This window comes from Cygnus olor, chromosome 3, assembly GCF_009769625.2.
Source record: "Cygnus olor isolate bCygOlo1 chromosome 3, bCygOlo1.pri.v2, whole genome shotgun sequence".
NCBI lineage: Eukaryota > Metazoa > Chordata > Aves > Anseriformes > Anatidae > Cygnus > Cygnus olor.
Genome location: NC_049171.1, coordinates 108,037,937 through 108,056,211, shown reverse-complemented (window position 1 = coordinate 108,056,211; position 18,275 = coordinate 108,037,937). Strand labels below are relative to the sequence as shown.

The window sequence follows — 18,275 nt, the reverse complement described above, 5'->3', positions numbered from 1 at the left end:
CAAACACAGGCTCAGACATCTAGGATTAAGGCCTACAGGTCATGCCCACAGAGCACAGCATTGCTGCGGAGAGCAGCAGGAGATAGTAGGACAATTCTGTCCTTGCCTACAACTGGAAAGACAGACATTGGAGTCAGGTATAGGCCAGCATCCACACCTAATGGTCATTAAAAAGATGGAGATGAAGAAAGGCTGAAGGATGCCTTCCTAGTCACTTGAAAACTAAACTCTTTAAAATGCAGGTATCTTATCCAAAAGGCAACTGAAAGGCAAATTCATTTAGCACAGAAGCATCTTCCTATGAAGAAAATTTAAGAGACTGAAGGATTCCTCCTGTCTGGCTCATCTTCCTCTAGAAGCTTCAAATTGTTGTTTCATTGGAGTTTTCTTTTCCTTAAGGAAAGCAACTAGAGCAAGGGAGGTGGCAGATTCTAGATCTCTTGCTCTTTTCAGATCAAGGCTGAACACCTTCCAAAAGGCGTGCTTTAGCTACTGTAAATTTTACTAAAAACAAAAACCAAAACCACATTTTTGGGTGCTTAGACACTAGTGAATGAAAGTTGACAATCAATGGAAACACCACAGTGGTTACACCGTGTTACCTACAGTCTACAAAGATACACTGATCCTGGATCCACAACTTCAGGTTCCTGCTTCACCACTAAAAAGCTACCTGCAATGCATAGAAACAGTTCTCTTCTCAAGGTTATTCTCTCCTTCAAGGTTATTCCCTCGGCTTTGAGCTGCTTGACCTGGTTCATTGTAGGGTCAGTCAAATGCAAGCACCAGCACAATGCAGGAGTGGTACCTCAGATCCAGTTCAGCTTCAGTCAAGCCATGCTCTGCGTTTGTCTTCACAACACAAAGTCCTCAGCCTACCATGGAACCACAGGGCTCAGCCATTTCTCCTTAAAAGCAGCCAAGTAACTCTGCCTTGAGCCAACCTTTTTTTCCAAGGAAAGCAAGACGCAAGAAACCAATTACTTTTGATAACTTACTTGCATAACCCCTAAACCAGTAGATTAGAGTCCAAAGCACGTAGATTCTGTTTAAATAAATAGAGACAAGGCCAGCTGCGTGCCTCTGGACAGATGCACCCCTACCTCGCAGACCTCAGGAACAAAGCATTGCTTTTTCATGTTAGGGATGGACGAACTGCACACACTGCGGTTTGGGGAGGGGGAAGAAGGAATTTCAGATACACTCCTGCCTTCAGGCTATGTCCCCGCCATCAGTGATGCCAGGGAGGGAAAAACATCTTGTGGCAGTAGGTCTTTATGCTGACTGGCAGGGATCCTGTTGGTGAAACCTCTTTGCTGACCCCTTGCACCAAGAACAGCCATCCAGCAGAGGGCAAAAGGTAGGCTGCAGAGGCAACTCAGTTTGTAGGCACACTGACAGCTGAGCTTGTGGGGTAAAAGCACAGCGTGATAACCTGCCTGTCATCAGTGCAAGAGCAGCACACTGAGCCCTGGAGGGCAGATTCTTATGAAGAAGCTGAGGTAATATGATTGAGATCTATACAAACAATTCAGCATGGAGAAAGTGAACAAGAAATGACCGTTTGCTGCTTTTTCCAATGCATTAAGGAAGCAGCAGCATGCAACTCCAGTGGCATCACACCAGCCAGAAGCTGGCAAGCATCATGTCCACGGCTTTCAGTGGCAAAAAGGCCAAGAACGATAACCTGGGTTATCTAATTCTGCAATGGGGGAAGGAAAAAGACAAAATTTTAGAAGAACAAAAACAAAACAAACAAACAAAAACACCAAAGAGTGCTTTCAGTGGTATGTGATATTGAAATGGAACCTTTTTGGGTGAAACAGGTCTCATAAAGAAGCTGGGGAACTAGAATGTATAGATTCAGGGAAGCACATTTAGGAAGCTGCTGAAGGGACTGCATTTGTGGGCACTCCAGCGAACAAGGTATGGAGAAAGAAGGTCAGATCACTCAAGTGGAGGAATAGCATATGTACTAAAGAAACCAGTAGACTTAAAGGAGATAGGTAAATTAATTGTATCAAGTCTAAATTCTAAAATGTAGCAACAAAACTACCCCCCTGACCCTCTGACCAGAATGATGCAGCAACTGTGGTTTGCTGAGGGAGAGCAGAGGAGCTGCGAAGGGCAGCAGGGGGTAACTTCAGCTGCCTCTTGGAGATCAGGTTTGTAACTCATTAGTAGCTCAACTTGGTTCAGTAAGAGGAGAAATATGCCACCCTAAGAAAATAAAATCAAATCTTTGGCCAGAGCAACCTCTGCTCTGTCCTTTAAATGGCTTGATTTTAATTCTAATTGACTTATTTTACAAACAAAAGTCTTTTAAAAATAGAATATACACAGAAAGGAAGAAAATGGGATGTATTCCTCTACATTAAATGTAAAATCATCAAGAAAAAAATATCAAAGAGATGGAACAAACTGCTAAAGATAAACGTTATGTATTTTCCACACATACTTGACCACGGAGCAGCCAGCCAGTCTGCTGCATGACAGACTGACAAGGAATAGAAAGTCTGAACAAAGAAAGATGATGCCAAGGATTTTTTGTACTTTGTTTTAAAGAGCTTTGCAGAGGATCTGGAAATCGGTCTTACTTCTGCACCAGACACGTTCAGAGAACTGAAAATGAGAATTAAAACTAACCAGCAGACAGGCAGAAGGGAGATGCCATGACTTCCAGACCTATAGGAAAGGCTAGGTGGTTTTGGATGACTAGACAAGTGTGCAGATAGGGCCATCTCTCTGACAACGGTGTATATGGATAGCCAAAACCTCCTGGTGTGGTATCAGACCAAAGGCCTTAAAAATTAAGATATCTCAGGATTAAACCAAAGTCTCTCTAAAACTAGTAACCAGTTAAAAGAGGGGAAAGCAAACAGGAATACATAGCTAGGTTTCAAAACAGAGTTAGCACACGAAATGACACACCCTGTGTACATGCAAAATTATTCAGGCTAACGAATAAAAAGACTGAAAAACTGCAGACTGCAACACCAAGAAGAGTACAGCTAGAAAAAGCATGTTACATGTAACACTGGTAGGAAAAAGATTGGAGCAATAAGGGATTTTAGCCTTCCCAGTTGGGTATATGATCCTACAATTGAAGTCTTTTCACCAGAGATCAACTTCTCCTTATCTGTTTGGCAGTCTCTTTCTATCTGATGAGTAGGCCACCGAAGCTTCCCCACTTACAGCCTCTGGGCTGATGGTGAGCCTTGTAACATTTCCTATCGCATGGATAGCAAGGAATTCACTTCCATCTGTCACGGCTGACACTAAATCTCTTTCTTTAGTCTAGGCTGCCCTATTTCTCTGGGAGAAAAAAAAATAAAATAAAATAAAATCTCTGCCCAGAAGCTCTCCCTCTGCTTCCCATTGTGTCTATATGGCCAGAGTCAGCTCGTCATCTGCAGTCTGTTCCTTTCATACTGTTCACCAAATTAAAGGTGACATGGCTTGACACCAAAAGGAAAGGCTTTCCAAGCACACCTTATTTGATTACATCTACAGTCCATCACACTGCCAGTATCTTCCTTCTCAACTACAGAAGGGACCCTTTTCCATGTAAACACCTCTTGAGGGGTGAAGAAGACTTAACGGAAGGCAGTGGGGAACTGGGTAAAACCAAAAGGGATTGTGAGCCTGATGAAAAACCTACTCCGGTAGTGATTTTTTTCCATATAAAGCCCAATATATTGATGTTTTTTGCTTTTCTCCAAAAAATTGAAAAGTTCATATGAAACAGCACCTGATATGCACTGAGATCCAAATCACACTGCTATTGCTAGATTAGTTTCCATATTTACCAGGATAACTGCTGCGGATCTCAACAGCATGATACAGATGCTGTATGCGGCTGCTATCGTGGAAAAAGACAAGAGCTGGTCCTGCATGGCACGAAGGAGGACAACCAATGTCCAGCTTGCACCTGGTAAGGCAAGGGAACCTCAACCAGAGTTCAGACACAGAAGTGCATAAATCACATCATCCCCATCACCTCCCACCTCTCCTTCCTAATGCTTCAATAAGTATCTGACAGATTTCTCCATTCTTCCTCTGCCTGAGGGAAGGAGGCTTTATAGCTGGCCTTTCTTATCTCCGTCTCCCAAAGCAATCATGGTACTTATTCCAACTGGACAGTGTCTCAAAATGACACTTTGAGGGATTTCAGGATATTTCTGGGGAATATCCACTTTTTTTTTTGGGGGGGGGGGGGGGTGGGGGGTGGAATGGGAATGAAGCACTAGCTGTATCCATTCTTTTATCTTCTTCAGCAAGCCAGCGGAGCTTAAACATTGGCAAGTGCTTCCACAATCACACCAGCAAATCTTGGGCTGTGCCTTGCAACGTTCAAAGGAGGAGATACCAACAAAGTCAACAAGCCGCTAAAAATACGAGAACAGTCTATGTCTCTGTAGAGACATACTGTTCTACGAGATCCTATTTTCTGTCTTCTGCTCTGTTCACCGTTTTCAAAGTGAACCAATGTTACTGGAAGGTCATCATGGAGCTCTGGCAAATGAATCTAATCTAGGACCTTCCCAGAAAGGGAAGCCATTCCCACAGAGTTTACCTGGAACCCGTACACAGACACATACCTAAATAAGACCGATGTAGAAAACTGACAGGACATGATTGAGGTGAACCCATAGCAAGATCCACCAGAGAGTAGTGGGCTATCTAACAAGCTATAAAGTGATGTGGCAATCTTTCTGTAAGAGAAGGCAAAAAAACACGAAGGAATCACAGCTCTTAAAGAAGAAAGAAGGATTTGGTTCTTCCTGGATCTGTCTGATCACTACTGCTCTGGAAGACATCAAGTACCAACAGCTTCCATCAGAGGGTGGTTTCACTCTGCCTGTTCCAGCATTGAGATGTAGTTGGCTTCACCACCACACTTTCCTCTGGCACCAAACATCAGGGTTGGGATTGAGAGGAAAGGGGAAGGAAATCAATACATGGGCTGAGGTGGGGGCCAGTTCATTAGCATAAACCCTGGAAGCTGTTGAAATAGATTTCCTACACCAGAGACAATCGTTTCTGGAGGACCAAGAACACTGATGGGGATCTGACTTTCTTCTTGCTAACTATTCCAAGAAAAAAAAATTTATATATATCCCTGAGGCTGATCCTAACAAAAACTGACCTAAAAGGAAATGTTAATTATGGTGTTTTTCTTCACCGTACAGAGAAGATGCCCATTCTTGAAGGAATGAGATTATCACAAAGCATGAAAAGCACAGAGAACACAGAATTTACAGCAGTGGACACCACATATGCCAACGAGCATCACATCGTAAAAGTTTCTGACCTCATGCGCATCAGCATGAAAATGCTTCCTATGAGCTGGATGATCACAGGCATATAAAGAAAAAAAAAAAAAGAACACATAATTCCTACCCCACACCTATTATACTGAGAAAGTCTCAAAAGAAGTTAGTAGAGCGAAATGTGGTGAATAACTACTACTAGCTCTGATGCTCGCTGATCTTTAGTCGTAGCACCTGTAAAGGCACAGCACCTGTAAGCTTTAGTGTTGAGCTAACGGGTAGCACACCCTATCTCACACAAAGCAAGAGGTTAAACTCACTCCTACAAAGAAAAAAATTGGATACTCAAAGATCTCTGTTGTGATTCACTGGGAAGTTTATTGCTAAAAGGTAGCACTTTCAGTGACAGTACAAAGAACATAAAGAAATGCATATGTTGTGGAAAAAAAATTAGGAAATCTTTCCCTCTATCAATCAAATTATCTATACCTCCTCCTTGCAAATCTACAGAAAGTGAAAAATGTAGAAGAACGTTTAATGTACATCTGGTTTGGACTGCTCAGGAACACCACAGCAGCAGGTATTGAAATGCCCCCAGAGAAACACAAGAAACTGAGCAGCGACTAGTTCAGCAGGTATTGAAATCCCCCCAAAAACCACAAGGAACTGAGCAGCGACTAGTTCAGCAGACCCTGGAGGGGCAGCGCCAGTCGGTGGCCCTCAGTGCGCCGGTTCCTTGTGCTGTACAAGACATGCTTCAAGGTCATGGTGGTCGTCTTGGAAGTTGGTGGTGGGTCCGAGCCGGGGTACCGGGTGGGTAGCGGGTATCTTTTTGCTATGTACGTGTGGAACCCGAGTGACCGCGGGCAGAGTGGCCGACACAGCCTCGTGCGCCACGCGCACCACGGCACGAGGCTGGAGGCTGCAAAGCTGCCTCGGGCACCATTGCACGCCAAGCACCAAAATCTCCCGATGGGGAGAAAAAAGCCTACAGAAGAGGAACCCTCTGCACCCGCCCTCAAACCCACGTCCCTCAGCGTTACCCCAGGACAGCACAGCAGAGCTCTGTGCTCAAACCCGAACAAAAACCCGAGGGAATGGGGCTGGTTCTCCACCGCCACCCGCCCATCCCTCGCACCAGGCGGAGCACGCCTGCCCATGCCACGGGCATGCCGCTGCGGGTCCGGGGGGCATCACGACGCCCCCGGAGCACCCTCTGAATCCCCGGCCCCCCATCTCCAGGCCGTGTGCCCCCCACCCGCGGTGCCCTCGCCCCTCGCCCTGCCCCTCCCCGCGCCTCGCCCCTGGACCCGCACGGCCGGGGCTCGAACCCGCGGCACCGGGAGCCGCTCCCCCCCCACCCCCGGCCCCTCACCTGGGGCCGCCCCGCCTCCCCCGCCGCCCGAGGTGGCCGCGTCCGCCCCTGCACTGCAGCTAGCGGCACCCCCCTCCCCCGCCCCTCTCGGCAGATGGTTCGCCCCACCCCGTCCCGCCTTCTCATTGGCGGAGAGCGGCCGTCACTCCTCTCCAGGCCCGCCCATCCCGCGGAGCATGCTGGGAAACCGAGTCCTCCGCCTGCTCTCCAGCCCACAACGGGCGGAGGGGCGAACTACAAATCCCGCGCTGCCCCGCGCGCAGCCCCGGAGCGGCCCGGCCCGGTGCGGGCCCGCACCCCTCGCCCCCCCAGCGGCCAAGCGGGGCGCCCCCCACCCCCCCCCACGCCGCCAGCGGCCGCCGCGGCCTCCGCCGCCCGCCCCGCCCCGTCCCGGCTCACCTGGCCCCGCCGCCTCCCGCTGCGGCCGGCGTAGGCAGCGCACGCCCCGCGCCGTCAGCGCGGCTTCACCGGTCCCGGTGCCGCCGGCCCGCGGGCGCTGCGGCTGCGGTAGCGGGGCGGCCCCGGGCGCATCGTCTCCCCCTCGGAGGAGCCGCGGCGGGCGGCGGGATTCGCCCACAATGCACCGCGCGCCGCACCGACGGCAGCCCTGACATCACCCGCGGGCCGCCCCCGCCGCCACGGGACCGCCCCGGGACCGCCCCGAGCCGCCGCCGGATGGGATCGGCACCGGCACCGGAGCCCTCATCCCGCAGCCCCCCGCAGGGCTTGAGACCGGCACCGGCACCGCCTGCCCTTGGGTGGGGTCGAGCCCTAGGGGGGCCGGGACCGGCTGGGAACGGGCTCAGCTGGTCAAAAAACGGGCACAGCACCGGTGTGGCCACGGCTGCACCGCACGCAGCACGGGGGCAAGTGACCCTCTTGGTGTGTGCTGCTGTCCCCAGGCACCGCTGTCCCCGGTCACCCCCTGTCCCCGGTCACCCCCTGTTCCCCGACCCGGTGTACGCAGCTGTGACCCCGCACCGGAGCTCTACTCCCCGCCCCAGCTCACGTTGCCCTCAGGTCTCACATAAGCACACACCTCCAAAAGTCATTGCCCCACGGCCCGAGCTGTGGTGCTCCCCTTGCGGTACATGCCTCCCGGCCATGATTTTCCCCCTCCCGGAGCAGTGCACCGGGGCCAAGGCAGTAGCAAGAGGGACGTGTTGTGGAGATTGATGTTCCTGCAGAGCCATCACAACACGGCCACTCCCAGCCGCTCAGGGAGAGCAGGGCTGCCAGGCCTCCATGATGTTCCTTCACTGGGTGGAGGACGCCCTGCTCCCCGTGCCTTGAGGGCTTTCTCAGTGGAAGCATCCTTGAGAGTCTCCATTCCTGCAGCAGCTCATCCCCCAGCTCCCCGGGTGTATCACATCCCTTCACAGGCAGCTGCATCTTCATGCCCAGGGCCATGCTGTTTTGGGCCTCTGATTGACAGATGACTGACTATTGCCACGTGAGCTTCTCATGCTCCAAGTTTAGTCCTCATCACTTGTGTCCCTAGGCCCATGCCCCTGGTGTTGGGTTTGAGAGAGCTCAATGGAAGCAGACAAAGTAAAGGGCGAAGGTGAGAGAGCTGTCTTTCTCTGCAAAGGCCCTCTCTGATGATTTTGGGTGGCATCCAAGCCCCCTTTTCAATATCCAACCTGCTGCCATGGACATCTTCTCTGGCACACCACTCTCCCAGGCTGCCTTCCAGACACGCCGTATGGCCTCACTGAGCTTTCCCATGGAGGGATGCAACTCGGGGAGAGACTTGTGGCCAGATATGCCAGAGGACTCATTCACTGCTTTCTACCAGCATGTCCTGCTGTCCGCATCCTTTTCTATGGGGAAAAGGAGCCCACAAGGCCAAGGGCAGAGTCTTCACAGCCCAGCAGGAGAGAGCTGGTGGGGCACCAAACACAAACCCAGCAGGATTATTTTGGAGGAGACTCTCATGGTCCTGGGTGCACTAATAAGCCTTAATGGCTCCTACTAGCCACAACGGGACCTCCCTGCCCACGGGCCCATGAGCCCTGTTACAGCTCAGTCTTCAGTCCCTGCCTGAGCAATGCTGTGCTGGTCTGCACCTGTCCATGGATCCTGACTTGTGGATGGACTTTCTAACTTGCGCTTGGACCTGTCTTGTCAGTGTGGGCCTGCCCAAAGCCACAGGAAAATGTCTGACCAAGTCTACCATCACTGGACCTGATCCTCATCTGGAGATTGACATTTTGGCTCAACCTCACACCTGCCTCATCACCACAAACTTGACTGATGATTTGGGCTCCTGGTTGGACTTGGCAACCATTACTGCATCCACCTTCCTGGGTACTTGGCCCTGACTGCGGAAGGCCTTGCTGGCAGGGCTAACTTAACAAAATTAGAGCAGGGTCCTGTCCAGGCCAGTTTGGAAGATCTCGAAGGATGGAGAGACCAGCAGGTCCCTCCCCTGGAGAAGTTTTCCCATGCTCAATCAGAATTATATTGTAATTTGTGTGTCTGGCCTTCATTGAAAGGATGGAGAACGCAATATTACTTGATGAGCTGAAGTGGAAATCAAGCGAGAGCTGGAGGCTTCCTGCCTTTCTCAGTTGTTTCCTCCAGACAACTGTTGTCTCACGAGCATGCCTCTGCCACATCGACACCAAGCCCAGAGCATCACTACCAAGCTGGAGGGGACAGAAGAGTTTGGTGCTGAAGCCTTCTGTCCCTACTTATGGTGGGCAGCCCCATGTGCTCCCCAAGAGGAAGCTGGCATGATGGAGAGGTTTATCAACAAGGAGTTTCAGGTACAAAGCACACAGCAATGCCATTGTGTATATGGCTCTATAGTTTTGCCTGTTTTTGCCTTCCCCCTCTTTCTTTGTGGGGCCAGATATCAGTTGTGTGCACACCAGATGGGAAGACAATTGGAAAACATGGTTAGGAGTAGAACAGTTATAACAAATTCATGGATTTCATTATCTTCTTACTCTCAATTTTAGGATATTAAAGGAAAAATTGGGACAAGCAATTGGGAAACTTAACACAGGTCAAATACCTGCTCCGTAGCAGGGAAAAAGGGATGGAAAAAGACTGAGCAGAGTTTTTCTCATCAGCCCTTTGCAAGTCAAGACTGCATGTCTGAAGCACAGTCTCAGAAGTGCAGTTCCCAGGAGTAATATGGTTGGGTTGGGTTGGGTTGTGTTGGTTGGGGTGGGCTGCAGGCCGGCCTTCTTCCTCAGTTGCCCCACAATAAAAAAGGCTTCCCACAACAGGGTTGCGTGTGGGGCTTCCTACACCTCTGTGGTATGACAGTATTGGGTATTCGATATAGAAACACAGAGCAAATCTGTCAGAGGGTGTCATCGTGTGTGTCCATAGGGTAGCTGTGCCCGGGAGTGGGGCACAAACAGCAATCCCCTGATATTCCTGCTCTCCCAGGTTGCACAAGCCCGTGAGAGCAAGAGGCGGTTTGTGGGGTAAATGCAGAATGAATGAAGCCATGGAGAGGTACTGTGGCATGGAGGCTGGAGCCAGGATAAGCCTCCTTGGTGGAGTCCAAGCTTTGCCCAGAGCCGCTGAGAATGAAGGCTGAGGCTTCAAACTGTCTCCAGCAGGTCATGGATGGATGCAGAGAAGCCAGACTGCCTTTCTAGGATGCCAAATGCTACTTAACCCAGCAGGGATGAAAATCCTGTGCTTGAGTGCTTCCAGTTGAAGGTCATGATCCTGCAAATACCTCTGCCCGTGTTGAGCTTTATGCTGGCACCCTGAGGAGAGGATGCTTGCACGCTGCATTGAGCAAGACTTGTATATATTGGCAGGAATCAAAGATGAGGCCAATAAATGACATTGGTGGATGTTTTAGTAGTAGGAATAGGAGAAGAATGATGGGTGCTGATTTTATTTTTATTTTTTGGTGTGTTCATTTGTTTGGTTTTGGTTTTGGTTTTGCTACAGCTCTGATTAACAGATACCCATAGCCAAACTCACCCAATACTCACACCACTACTGGCTTGGTTCCTCAGTACTTGCCATGACGTCAGCATAAAAGACCCTTGATACATGCCAAGGGCTGCTAAAATCTCATGTTCAGTGAGGTTGCCTGGCTGGAGCAGGAGGCTGTCTCAGGAATCTTGGCTGCACTAGGGAATGAATCTCTCTGCAGTGGTGGCCACAAGCTTTGGGAGCTGCCTTAAAGAGGTGGCGTTCACGGATAAGAGTAAGTGGGCTTCCCCAGAGCTGCTAACACCAGCATCACTGTTTGGACTCCATAATGCCAAGAGGGGCTTCTGAACAGAAAAAAGCAATTCCATACTTGCTCTTACCTAGCTCCAGCCTTTCCTGGCATACTCAAGCACTGTACTAAATGAGAATTGCTGTAACCCTCATTTGCTTTCAAAAGTAAGCAGTCTGCTGTCAGCCTTCATCACCAGAAAGTCAGGGACAGGGAGGAATTACAAAACCTCATCTCCCCTCTGCCCAGCTCTTTTAGAAGCAAGAATTCAGGGTTGTCCTTGTCCTGCCAAGCAGCCCAGCTGAGCTGGGAGATCAGGTGCTCTGCAGGCTGGATTGTGCCCGAGTTGTGCTGATGGTGGTCACAGCTTTCTTTGAGGAAAAAGACAGCCAAAACCCGAGGATGGAGGGTTGCCTGGTGAAGCATAAAAAAAAAAAAAAAAAAAGAAACTTCATGTTGGAAAAGGAAAATCAGTCTTATATGAAAGAAAATCAGAGAATGGCAGCATTCCCAGAAGATTTCAAGGTCTGCAGCAGCCTAGGCAAAATAAACAGCTAGGTTTTCAGGCCAAAGAATTTAATTTCATGCTCTGTTTTTTTGGACAACACTTCCCTCCACTTCTATCTGCTATTTGTGTGTGTGTGTGTGAAAAGCTTTCATCTGAAATACTGATTTATTTATTTATTTATTTATTGCCTCTAAGTAATTTTGATGTAAAACTTCTGAGCTATCCTTAAGCAAACCAACCGAAAGCGGAACAACTCCCCATACTCCCATCTGGCACAAGGTGGCACACACGCTATTGGTTATAACTTAGCGCTTACCCAAAAAGAAATATTGGCATTCAGAAGACAAGGAAGGAATATGTAATTGTATTAGCAGTGTGACAATGCCAACTTTACAAGGAAGTTAAGGGGATATTTAATCTTATATGTTACCTATAAAACACAGATGGAAATGTCAGAAGTGCCAGAAATCCGAGTCCTGATAAGGTCTATACTGTTTACCTAGATAAAATGTCTGGTGATATTCCTAGGAAATCTAGAGAAAACACTACCTTGTCGCTACCACTGCCAGAACAAGCTTGAGCTTAGCACAAAGAATAGGTTAAAGTCACTGTTCTTGAATATGAAATGTGCTTTGTCTGCCCAAATTCTGGGAATTCATTGAGGTGGCATTTAGGAAATACTCGATAGTTTGGCACTTCTTAAGGAATCCCAGACCTTGCTGTGAGCTTTCCAACTATGTGCTGGGAGGCAGGACCAGACTGCCTAAAAGAATTACTGCACAGCAAAGAGGGCAGTGTTATGCACGAAGAAGAAGGTCAGTGTTATCTGCTGTAAAATCTCAGTGCTCGTCTTTTGCGGGTCAGGGTTGAATCATGTCTCTCAGCCACCCTGGTGTTGCAACTAAGGGGAAGTGGAGAAGCACTGTGATACCAAAGCTGGGAGCTCCACGTTGTGGTTATAACGATGCTCGCAGGGCTGCCAAGAAAAAGGGGATGTGCACCCTCTTGGAGACCTACCCCACTTCAGGCTGTGAAAGCAATGAGGGGGCAGTAGTAAGACGCTTCTGCGTGTGTGTCTGTGCAGGGGGTTCCCAGGGCTGTGTGGACACAGGGTCACATTGGGGTGGGCATCTCTTAGGGTGTTTTCCCAGGGCTGTGTGGGTGGTGGGGCGTACTTGTGGGAGTGCAATCTGTGTTCCCGAGGCTGTGAGGCTGCCGGGGTGTCTGTCTGGCTTCAGGAGGGTTCCTAGGGCAAGGAGGGTTCCTGCACCTGGGGAGGAACAGGCCCATGCACCAGTCCACGCTGGGGACTGACTGACTGGAAAGCAGCGGGCCGAGAAGACACTGTGTGTTGTGGTTGCCACCAAGCTGACCATGAGCTAGCGGCGTGCCCTTGTGACGAAGGAGGCTAAGGATACCCAGGGCTGCCTCACGAGCAACTGATACTCCCCCTGTGCTCAGCACTAGCGAGGCCACACCTGGAGCAACGGGCCGCCCCCCTCAGCCACCCCACGGTCCCGGCGGGTGCAGGGGCGCCCCCGGGTGCGGGCCGCTCCCGGCTCCCGTCCCTCCCCGTGCGGGCGGTGTCTCCCGAAGCCAGGGGGGTGTTCCCGGGGCCGGGGGCGGTGCCGGGTCCGGCAGCCGCGGGGCCCCGACGGCGGAGCAGGGCCGTGCCCCATGGCGCTGGCGCGGGTGCTGCGCTCCCTCAGCCGCCCGCTGCCCGGGGGCCGGCTCCCTGCCCACCGCCGTTGCGGAGGCGGCCCCGCTCAGCTCCCCCCCGGCGGCTACGGGGCATGGCAGGAGCGGGCTGCCCGCGACCCCGTCGCTTTCTGGGCCGAGGCGGCTCGGGGCTCGCTGCGCTGGGACAGCCCCTTCCACACCGCCTGCGAGGCCGGCCCGGACGGAGCCGGCGCCCGCTGGTTCCTCGGCGGCCGCCTCAACGTCTCCGGTAAGGCTGCCCCTGCCCCGGGGCCGCGGGGGCCGCCCTGGCGGCGGTGGTGCCGGGCTGCCCTGCTCGCCTTCCTCCCCGGCAGCCTCGCCGAGAGCGCGGCCGGGGGCTTCCTCGGTCACAGCCGCAGCCCCGCGGTGGTGCGGGGCCCGCTCCTGTGGTGATGCTGTGCCCGCAGCTGCTCGGGGGCAGGGTGCTGGGTGCGGTGCTGGTGGGCAGGGCGATGCGGCACGAGGAACTGAAGCTGTTCAGCAGAAGCAGTTGAATTTCGGCAAGACCTGTTGCTTTTCGGCAGTTTCAGCTGGAGGCTGAACGTGAAGGGAAATGGAACCCAGTCCCTGTTCCTTGCTGTGGCTGTCCAAACTACCCCTTAGTTTATTTCGGGCCGTGTCAGCCTTGTAGTCTCTTCGGTGGGATGGCTTCATCCAGTGAGACTAAGCCCCAGCCCTACCTAGGGTATAACTCGGTGGTGAGGTCTTTTAATAGTATATTAAATTATAGAAATAGTATATTTCTGTATAAAGCCACCTTGCTTTAGCCCAAAAGAGCAAACCCTCCTCAGGTCTTCCAAAGAACACAGCTGTCCCCATGGGAGGATTCCCAGCTGTGGAATTCCCAAGGGAACAGAGCTGTTTGTACAGCCCTGCTTCCAGCACCCAGCAGTCGGTCAGAAGGGAGATTTTAGCCAGACTTGTGTTTTCAGTGTTTCCCATTGAAAGGAAGATCCTGGCTGAGCACAGAGGTTGTTTGGGATCCATTATTTCATCTGTAGAGTGGAAGCAGCACCTTCTTAATCCCGTGTGGGTCAGATAAAATCCAGGTGTTTCTGGGTCTGATTTTAGATCGTGTCTTGCATCTGGTTCTTCTGCAGGCACTGAATGCCACTTATGTTTTCTCTGCATAGCTTGAAAAAAAACAAGTCACAGACCACTGAAACACAGCTGCACAGAATTAAATGGTTTTGCTGTGGCTGTTTTCCTTCTTTTAAAGCACAATGGAGATGAATAGCATGGTACTCAGCCACTGAGTGGCTGGTTTTCTGCTAAGAGGCTCTAGTTTTGTCCCTTGATCTCTTGATTGGAACAGCGGATAAGAAAACACACAACAGCTCAGGTCCCTGATTCAGAACATCCTGTGTCTCCAAACGCAGCCGGGCTGCAGGCGCCTGTGTGACCTGCTGCTTTTTGCCCGGGGGAGACCTCGCGGTCGGACCTGCAGAGGCATGAGATTCAGCACTTGGGGGTTTATCGCATTGTAACTCCTTTCCAGGAAAAGACCCCAACAAGCTACTGTACCTGCAAGGCACCGCGTTCTCAGGAGTGTGTCATATTGAATTGTTTCTGCATGCTTTTCCAAGCGGTGTTGAGGAGGCAAGAAAACATACGGAGAAACCATTAGGGTGCAGCGGTAGGGGGCAGGTCACTAAGTTCTATTTTGCGAAATGAGTGAAAGGCACTTGTAATGTCAGGAAGGAAATAATAGCGTTTGGCCCCGATTCATCGGCCAGCTCTTACCGAGCAAAGAGCAGAAACTCTCACTGGGCTCACTTGGGGCTCGCTGTAACAGAAATACCCACTGAAAGACAGTAGTGCTGGTCATAAGTATGAAATGCTGCTTGGGAAATGAATTTCTGTGAATGTGTTTTACTGTAATGTGGCGCAATACGTAAGGGTATTGCTGCAATGAGCGGGGAGGTAGGAGTTGGTAAGGGTCCCAGAACAAACCACAACAGATCTGATTATGTATGGATGGACGACAGAGGAAACCAGTGTATAACTGCTTAAAGCATTCCTCCTCAGAGCTTTTGTCCTCCTGTATTGTATTGAGAAATGAAGAAATTTTCTTTTTTTTTTTTTTAGTATTACAAAAAACAAGTGAAGGGCTTTTTTTCATATTTTTGAGATAGAGAGTTCTTGTAGTGAAACATGCTGAATTCTGAGGTTATTTTATCTTCTGCTCATCTTCAGAGGCTCATTTCCACCTTACTTGTAGTGCTGTAAATCAGCTTTGATCATAGAACAGCAGAAGCAGGCTCCAGGGCTGCAGTTCACTTAACCTTCACAAGTTTTGACAGAACAATAGGCAGCTTTCATTGCACCTAATTTATCCGGAAAAATAAAATCCTTCCTCACCAGTATTAATATCTTTAGGAAATATGATCTGAAACTCAGCATTTTTTTTCAGGGTTATCTCTGAGTTATACGGCAGTGTGCCTGACTGGTTTTTAATAATTGTCTATTGAAATATCATAACTGCCTTTACAAGCATATAATGAAGTACGTAATTGTAGTTTAGGCTTGGAATTAAAATTTTACGAGGCTAATCTTTAATCATCAGACAAGTAGCTGCCGAACGTGCGGGCAGGTTTCTTGAGTGGATTCTTTAGAAGTTTTTTAAGGTGGGTACTCTCTGACCTTTCACTCAAACTTCACCTCACGTAGTTGTTCAGGTCCCTTTTACCTCTGGTTGTTACATGGGGAGATGCACCATCAGAAGCTAATTTGGCCTTCATATTTTAGGAGTTGTAGCACACAGCTTGAGACGTGTTCATCTTTCCCAGCTGTCTAGTAATGTATAGCTGTCTGTACTCTGTGTGTTTACACTAGATCCTAAAGTTTTAGATTATTTTCAGTTAGTGGAGATTCAGCCCTTCCAATTATACCTTGGAATAAAAATGCTTTGCGTGAGCTGTAATTAGAAAATCCAAATGATGCAGTGCTAAAAATGCAAGCTGGGGAAGACAAGTCTGTCAGATTTATGTGGTAAAATGCTGCTTTGGTGAGGAAAAGCATCAGAAGAGTGTCCTTCTTGTCTTTGCGCTGGCAGGAGCAGGGGAGAGATTTTTGGCTGGCTTAAGCACAGCTCCTCTGAGTGCCAGTGGAACTAAGCTGAACTGAATCAGGCAAGGCCTTTTGTGGAGATGTCATCTCTAAGGCAGCTGTACCAATTAAGTATGGTATTTGTTGTATTTGTACATGACAAATATGGCAAAGACAACTTTACTATTACTACAAATGCTGTCAGTGTAAAGGACAACTTCCCAATGTTTGAAATGAGTGGGTGGCTAGCTAGGTGGCCGATGAAGTTTCATCTTATGTTTACCTGCTCTTATGCTTGACCGAGCTAAGTTTACAGTACTCTTTGTGTTATTAGGCTTTGATTAAACTTCTGTTTTCTTACAGTAAATTGCTTGGATCAACATGTCGAAAAGTCTCCAGACAGAGTGGCTTTGATTTGGGAGAGAGACGAGCCTGGAACTGCAGTGCACGTCACGTACAGGTATGGCACCTTCTCTTCTTACAATGCCTGGTGATGTGGTGGGGCTAGGAGAAGAGTTGCTTCTCTGAACTCAGACCTTTGTGAAACTCTCCATTCTTTCAAGGTACTCCAGCACACAGGATATGCAGCCACAGCTTTTGGCATCGTGATGAGGTAGCTTCTGAAAAACGGAGTCTTGTTCCAACATAGAAATGATATTCTTCCCTTGTCTTCTTCATGAGGGCTTCCTGATCTTATAAGTCTATAAAATAAACATTCTACACAGTCAGAAATACAGTGGATGCAAATTAGTGGTAGTTACTGAGAATTTCAGATTCAGATCTGCCATCATCTGGTTCTGGTGTTAATCAAGCTTGCTTGTGGTTTCCCTGTCTCTAAGTGGGAGGTTTTAGAACAGAAAGACTTTTTTTTTTTTTCCTCCCTGGTTTATGTCTCATCTGCCAGTTTTCTTTCTGAAGTGTCTGTGGCAAAAGTTCAGTGAGCAGCTTTCAGTTTCAGAACAGCAGCAAGTGTATTGGTGCAAACAACATCCTGTGTTGTTGGTTAATAGCATGATACTGAGTCTTTGCTAGAGGGGATTTCAGGTTCCCTGTATTCTTCTTCCCCATCCCCAGTGCAGTTTAGAGCAACCTTGAGGCTGCTCGGAGAGATACCAACTTGTAATTGCTGCTATAGATAGTAGGGTTTGCTAGAATATGGCAGACTTCAAACATGTTTCTCTTCTCCTTGCTATGTGGCCTCACTTAGGAGACAGGACTGCCTGCAAAAATGCCTTTTATCTCACGTCTGCCTAGTAAGAATTAAAGGTTTCCCAGACTTGTATGTTCCTCAGTGGCTGTTTCAGGGAGCTAGAAGTTTGATATGCTGGACAAGAAAGCAGAGGAGATACAGGCAGTCCTGGCATCTTTTACAAGATGTTATGTTGATAGTTGGGATTTGTGTAACTTTTTGACTATAGATAGTCAAAAACAACTTCCAGTTGTCTTGTCTTATTCACCTTTGGCATTTATCAAAGCTATTGGAGTGAAGAAGGTGGTCAGCAGGGAGAAATGAGTGCAAATAGCTTTGAGAGTTTGGTGCACCATACAGTGTGCTGTAACCAACTAGGTAGCTTTGCTAAACCTTTGAATTTTGTCCTTTTCATTCTGGTGGTATAAAGGTAAATGGAATCCAGGGTTTCTTCCAGAGTTTGGGGTGGTATATGTACTTCTACCTCCCTCTTCATGTCACAGGTATGAAAATGGGGTACATTAGAGGTTGGAATTGGGTGACGTGCTTTGTGTTCTGATTAACTTGACAAGAGCAGCCCATTCGATAGCACAGCCTCATGGAAGGCAACTGTAGCCTCTCCCTTAGGCTGTGCTCCTTGAAATGTGCTGAGCTGCTCTGGGCCTTCTAACCGTCTTCTCAGGATCTCCAGAGGAACGAGAAGTCTGTTCTGAGCAGCAACAGAACTGTTTTTCTCTTGACCTGTGGCATGCCAAAAATGTATTTGAAGAAAAGCATGTTCTCAGCCTGTGGATTTGTGATTGCAGTGTCTTGAAGGCAAATAACCCACATCTGGAAAATGTGCAGCCTTACAAAGATAGAATAACAAGGAACCAAGAAGAAGAATATCCAGGTGAAAGACGAGCTGGCAACCTCTATTTTCAATATTCTGCTTGTATTTGAGAGCCATGTTCCTGTTTCTT

The 18,275-nt window shown here is 49.2% G+C and overlaps 2 protein-coding genes across 4 annotated transcripts in view; one reads left to right on the top strand and one right to left on the bottom strand.

The window, feature by feature from the left end:
• The window catches only part of TTBK1 (tau tubulin kinase 1), a 107,382-nt gene extending 100,143 nt beyond the window's left edge, over positions 1–7,239 (bottom strand). For 2 of the 3 annotated variants that reach the window (XM_040553663.1, XM_040553664.1), the window contains exon 1: positions 7,048–7,239. Coding sequence is in view for 1 of the 3 variants with exons in the window: in XM_040553661.1 (XP_040409595.1) it covers positions 6,649–6,774 (126 nt within the window). In the remaining 2 variants the exon portion in view is untranslated. Of the gene's footprint in view, positions 1–6,648; positions 6,870–7,047 lie in introns of those variants that run through there. The other variant, XM_040553661.1, reaches the window with a different exon arrangement.
• Positions 7,240–12,972: 5,733 nt separating this feature from the next.
• ACSS1 (acyl-CoA synthetase short chain family member 1) overlaps positions 12,973–18,275 on the top strand; it is a 39,015-nt gene continuing 33,712 nt past the window's right edge. The window contains exons 1-2 of the mRNA XM_040553656.1: positions 12,973–13,305; positions 16,488–16,584. Coding sequence (XP_040409590.1) covers positions 13,035–13,305; positions 16,488–16,584 — 368 coding nt within the window. The 5' untranslated portion in view covers positions 12,973–13,034. The remainder of the gene's footprint in view (positions 13,306–16,487; positions 16,585–18,275) is intronic.